At 41.7% G+C, this 6,134-nt stretch overlaps 1 protein-coding gene across 2 annotated transcripts in view; it reads left to right on the plus strand.

Annotated features, from left to right (window-relative positions):
- SV2B (synaptic vesicle glycoprotein 2B) overlaps positions 1 to 5,202 on the plus strand; it is an 84,113-nt gene extending 78,911 nt beyond the window's left edge. The window contains exons 12-13 of one of the 2 annotated variants that reach the window (XM_008589173.1): positions 2,036 to 4,299; positions 4,458 to 5,202. In XM_008589173.1, coding sequence (XP_008587395.1) covers positions 2,036 to 2,219 — 184 coding nt within the window. In that variant the 3' untranslated portion in view covers positions 2,220 to 4,299; positions 4,458 to 5,202. Of the gene's footprint in view, positions 1 to 2,035; positions 4,300 to 4,442 lie in introns of both variants that reach the window. The other variant, XM_008589174.1, reaches the window with a different exon arrangement.
- The last annotated feature ends 932 nt before the right edge of the window (positions 5,203 to 6,134 follow it).

The raw sequence follows: 6,134 nt of genomic DNA on the forward strand, positions 1-6,134 counted from the left end.
GCTAGACGTCCCTTGGCTGGGACTCCGCGGGTCGCTCGGCCTGTGAGCGGGAACCGGTCTGTATGTGGGATCCGAACCCTCGGCGGGAGCGCCTCCGCGCTTCCCAAGCGGCGCACTGTAGCAGTGCGCCACCGGGCCGGCCCGAATTGTGAATTTTAAGGATAGCAGCTAAGTGGCCCTGTTGTCAATAAGCTAAGTGGCCCTATTGTGAAGTGGTGTGGAAGGTGGGTAAATAGAACTTGGCAAAAAACCTTAACGATATTCCCCAAACTGGTGACAGATTTAGCGGGACATAGGCACAGCATGTATTTGGAGCCCCTCTCCCCCGAACCAAGGAAATGCTAAGTTTTACAAAAACTAAGAGGAGGAAAAATTATCATTATTTGGATGGGATATGATATTATGTTTAAAAAACATCAGAGAATTAACTAAAGAGATGACAAGAAACAAAATAATTTAGTCAGGTGGTCAATAATAAAGGTAACTTAATGTGTAGGTGTTTAAATATATCAAAAAGTTTAAAATACAATTGAAATCCATTTAATAGCAGCAGAAATCATAAAATACCTAGGAATTAATTTGATGAGTGAAACACTGATACAAAGAAAACCATAAAGCATTACTAGGAGATATAAAAGAGGAACTAAACACATGTCAAGATAGACCTCATTTTGGATAAGAAGATTCAATCTGACAAAAATGTCCAATTTTATCTTGTTTTTCTCTAACTTAAAAGAGTTTGTTCAAAATCCAGATTTGAGATTTTTTCCCCCTGGGAACTTGAAAAAATTATTCTGAAGGTTATTTGGAAAAGTAAGCGTGTGAAAATATCCAAGAAAGTACTGGAAACAAAAAGACTGGGATTGGGGCCTGGTAATTATAAGGCTACAGTGTAGTACAGTTATAGATACGGATGTAGGAAGAATTTTAAGTACAAAAATATACCCACATTCTTAATAAATTGTGGTATGAAAAAGAAACGTTTTGCTTTAGTTGGGGAGAGAGTGTTGAGAATATTGTCTCTGTACATAGATGGGGTCAGAAAGGATGAATGCTGGGCCGACCCCGTGGCTCACTCGGGAGAGTACAGAGCTGGGAGTGCAGCAGCGCTCCCGCCGTGGGTTTGGATCCTATATAGGGATGACCGGTGCGCTCACTGGCTGAGCGTGGTGCGGGCGGCACCAAGCCAAGGGTTGCGATCCCCTTACCGGTCAAAAAAAAAAAAAAAAAAAGAGAAAGGATAAATGCTTAATAATAATAATCAATGGGAAGTGTGATTGAGGGACAATAATTAGAATTAAGTTCTAATGTGGGTGACAGAAGCCCCAAATAACTGTAGTCTTAAGAAGGTAGGCATTTAGTTTTCTCTCCTGCAGGCTCTTCTTATCTCATTGTTCTTCCTTGCACGACCCAGCCGTGGTCCATGATGAGAGCATCTGCATTTGAAAGCAGGGTGGGAGGGGGAGAGAGCACATGGCCCACTCATGACCTCTCTACGGAAGTTTCTTGGAGCCGCTACCTACATTTACATCCTATTGGGCAAAACTGAGTCACATGGCCATCCTCAGCAGCAAGGGGGTCTGGGAAATGTAGTCTTACATTGGGAGAAGGGATATTTAGGGACAACTAGCTGTCTCTGTCACAAGAGGATTGAGGGGCCTCTTAAAGGGGAAGATTTGTACTATTTGTTTTGCTTTTTTTCCCTTCATTCTTTCAATATTTCACAATAAGAATGTACTACCTATAAACATTTTTAAAAGAGTTATATTTGAAAGTAAAAGAAAAATGATTGAAGGAAATACTCCAGAATGTTGATAGTGGTAATTGCCTTTCAGTGGTGATGTTAGACATCCCTGCATGTTTACGTTATTCTGTATATTTGTATTTGACTAAAATGAGGTTGTGTTACTTTTATATTTGGGAAAAAACACCCTCCCACATCTCCTCCTCCTGAAACAAGGAAAAGAAAGTACCCAGTCCCACTCATGTAATGAGGTTCGACTTTCAGCATATTTCCTGTTCTTTTCTTTTACAGGGCAACAGCCTTTGGCATACTCAATGGATTATGCAAATTTGGTGCCATCTTGGGAAACACCATCTTTGCTTCTTTTGTTGGGATAACCAAAGTGGTCCCCATCCTTCTGGCTGCTGCTTCTCTGGTTGGGGGTGGCCTGATTGCCCTTCGACTTCCAGAGACTCGAGAACAGGTCCTGATGTGAACAACCTATGGGGAAAGGAAAGGTCAAAAGACTCCTGTCCAGGACTCTCAAATGCATCCATGCTTCCCGCTTATCACTGTCCAGAGGACACCTTGGATAGCACAAGAGGAGAAGTTGACTTTGTGACCCCTAGTTTAGAACCCACTTTAGATGACAGTATGTTCGTAACTCAGGTGACTGATTTGGGGGTGCCCTGAGCCACCCTTAGAATCACGGAGCTGTGTGCTTGGCTTCAGGTCCCTCCAGCCCACTGCAGGGGGAGGACCCTCCAGTGAGTGTACATAACCAAGCGAGTAGTGTGTATTTCCCTAAGTGAGGTGCAAGGACTTATTTGCATTTCAAAATGAATTTGAGGGTGAGAAGCACTCAAACTCCTCCACAAAGCTCCTTGGGGCCCAATGACCTAACAAATTGACTTGGCTGGAAGTTAGCATCATCTTATGATTACTGGGCTTGAAGTATAGGGTACATACGTTTTTGCATTTAAAAGTATCACCTATCATATTTTCCATCTGAAAATTGGCACAATAGCATTGAAGATACCCTGGTATAGAAAACCAAATATTTGAGCAGTATCTATAGAGATCTACTTTTCCTCCAATTGTCCTAAGCTTTCTGTGATGATTAGGTGATGCATTTAAGAATATTTACTCCTGTTTTGCTCTATTCAAAGAAATTTAATGGGATAGGTATTCTGTAAACTAAGATTGTATACAACTGTATTTGGGTTTAATTTCCACAAATGATATCTGAAAATATTGCCAGCATTTTAGCCATATTTTGGGAGAACTTGGTGTTCGAGGTCCCAGGAGATTGGGTCTGATCAAACCAAATGCAAGCACACTTTCTTATAGTCATTTCCTTGCTGTAGGGAGGAAGCTCTCAGCAATCTCACTCCATACAGCCCATTTAGTCCAGGCGTCCTGCCTCGTGTAGGTGGGGTGAGTAGTGGCTTTTCTCTCTCACCCACATCACTCGTGATACTCAAGCTCACCATCTTCGACCCTGGCATTTGATTTTGATGCTCACCCAGAAACAACACAAGAAGTGTTCAGTGAAACCAAAACCACAGGGGCATTGAGGGAGGGATGGGGAACTGTAACCACAGTTCTTCAAAGCGTAAATTCCTTCTGTTTGTTTTAGCAGTAAAACACAGTCCACGTTTGTTCTGATGGCCAGGTCCTGTGAGAAATCCATGCTGTGTGTCCTGGTTCAGGGCTTTTGAAACAGAGGCCACTGGAGTGGGAGTTAGGGAGTGTGGTAGATGTCAGAGGTTTTTCTTCAGTGCTCTAAGAGAAGACTTTCCTGAAATCCAATTTGGAGCATAGATAGGGATGTGGGTGAAGTGAGGAACCTAGGACAAACAGCTCTGGCAGGGGTCAGCAATAGACTGAAGTCTTGACTACCTGGAAAAGGAACAACTTTTCATCCATCAGACCTGTTAAACAGTGGAAGGGACAGTGAGCTATGAGCTCCTGCTGCTGGAAGTGCACCTGCCCAGGCCAGATGAACGTCAGTCTGTAAGAACTAGTTCTTTGAGTTGATTTGCAACTTTCTCAATGGCTGTAAAGTGTCACACTTTCCTTATCAGAAATCTCCAAAAATTTAAAACAGAATAATAATGGCTGTGTTGAGTGTTTTCTCAGTTTTGGAGATATGCTTAGATCCTGTGATAGCTTCAGACCATATTTCTGTAGTTTTCTCAATTAGCAGGTGAGCAGGGGGGAGGAGTAAATTTGATGACACCTTTCCATCCTTGATTTGAGATCAGTTTTAATGGTTAAAATGTTTACTCTGCTTCTCTTGTCTCCCAACTCTTTCTCCACCCCCCTTTTTTCCTGTCCACGGAAGAAAGACACATCAACTCTGATCTGACACTCTGAGTCCCCCAAATATATACATATATAAATAGACCACTGTGTATTAATGTTTCTCTCAGTGTTCTGTAGGAGTTAACATAGCGTTATGTTGATAACGAGGCCCGATGTACTATAGCTGTAATATACCTTCCATATTCTCGTGATACAAAATACAGTAGCTAGTTTCATAAAAGAGAATTGTGAAAATCTGGGATTATCACATCCCTTATAACATTATTCTTCAGTGGATAAAACAGTGCAAATAACAGCTACCACTTAAGAAATTTACAAGACAGAGCCTATGTTTCTAGTTAAGATGAATCTTGTAAATTTAAAACTTGATTAATTTTTGAGTGCTGTGAAAATCTGGGATTATCACATCCCTTATAACATTATTCTTCAGTGGATAAAACAGTGCAAAGAACAGCTACCACTTAAGAAATTTACAAGACAGAGCCTATGTTTCTAGTTAAGATGAATCTTGTAAATTTAAAACTTGATTAATTTTTGAGTGCTGGGGTGCCTGCAATAATTTGGGGGCTAACTCCATTTGGTTTCTAAGCTCTAACTTTTGCATTATCTTTATGGCTCCTTAAACCAACCACCTAACCAACCAACCAAGGGCAATTCCCATCTCATTCATCACTTTGGCTGTTGTAAAGACACAGCCATGCTCTGCAGCCTGCTTGCAAGAAGGATTGGCTGGCACTGGTACCTGACCACTTCTTAAATGCTGTCATTCCTGCTGAGATAAATGCATTTAAAAATAGTCTCCATGGCAGATCACTGGGGGGTAATGTACAGCATTCCTGACCAATCACTTCTGCATTTCATGTTCTGCACCGAGAGACTCCCAGTGGCATCCATGGCAGGTTGAAGGGATGAGGCCCTTCTTGGTTGAGCACATCTGTTCGCAGTTCATGACGTGTTTGGGAGCAGCTACTTTTAATAGTCTCCACTGTATTGCATCTTCTCTCGATGCTGATTTTTGTTCTTTTGTTTTATTAAAAATAACTAGTGAAAGAGGTGTATGCCTTTGTGTGAATTTTATAGCACTTTAGCCTGAGGTCATGTAATAAATAGCCCCATTCTCAAGGTTCACTGGTACCTTGTATTAGTTCATTTAAAAAATAATAAAAAATAACTCTCATTAGACTTTTAAGAACTGGGTTAGAGATTATTTTCAGGCACTGAGGTTTCTTCTGTATTCTTGCATTGGAAAGACTGGATCAGATGGGAGAAATGTTGAGATCATCTACTTAAACATTTTATTTTGCATGTGGGAACCATGAAAGGTTCCATGGTGTGACCAAGGTTACACGTAGTGCTAGGAGTGGGTTACGAGGCCTATGCTAATGCTCTCTACACAATTCTGGACCAATCCCTCAGCCACTGATACTCTATGACAGAGCCCTGCATAGTCTCCGGGGGATGCGACAATGTGACCAACACCCTCCATTCCCTGGGACAATTCCCTGAATAGCCTCTTGGTTGTTTTACCTAGAATGAGTGGAAGGATCAGTATATACCTGAAAACACTGGCATTTAACCATCTGTGTAATCATTCATTCATTCATTGAATAAATCCTTGTTGAGCCCCTAGTGTGTGCCAGTCTCTGTGCTAAGTGCTGGGGACGAAGTGGTTAAAAAAAAACAACAAAAAACGACTGGTCACAGTGCCTGCCTCCTGCCTTATTCTGCTTACAGCAAGTGAGCAAGATGGGTATTTAACTGGCCATAAACCACCAAGTGCGAAGACCTTAGCATTGGTAAAATGCACCTTTTGTTTGTAAGAGGATTCTTAGTACTTTACCGGTCAGCTGTGGATTTCTGAATGTGGTTGCCCCCTGCAGTTTCTCTTTTTCTTGACAGGTGTGCCAATTTCTTACCTTTATAAACCAGGTAAGGGAAAAGATGCACTTGCTCATCTTCTACAGACTGAATCAGTTTTTACTTAATTTTATAGGAAGTTTAAATGGAAGAAGGGACGAGAACCAGGAATGTGAGCAGGACGTTGGTGAGTGGGGCAGACCAGTAGCCCTGGAAAGGTGTTTCT

Source organism: Galeopterus variegatus, unplaced genomic scaffold, assembly GCF_000696425.1.
Source record: "Galeopterus variegatus unplaced genomic scaffold, G_variegatus-3.0.2 Scaffold5277, whole genome shotgun sequence".
Lineage (NCBI taxonomy): Eukaryota > Metazoa > Chordata > Mammalia > Dermoptera > Cynocephalidae > Galeopterus > Galeopterus variegatus.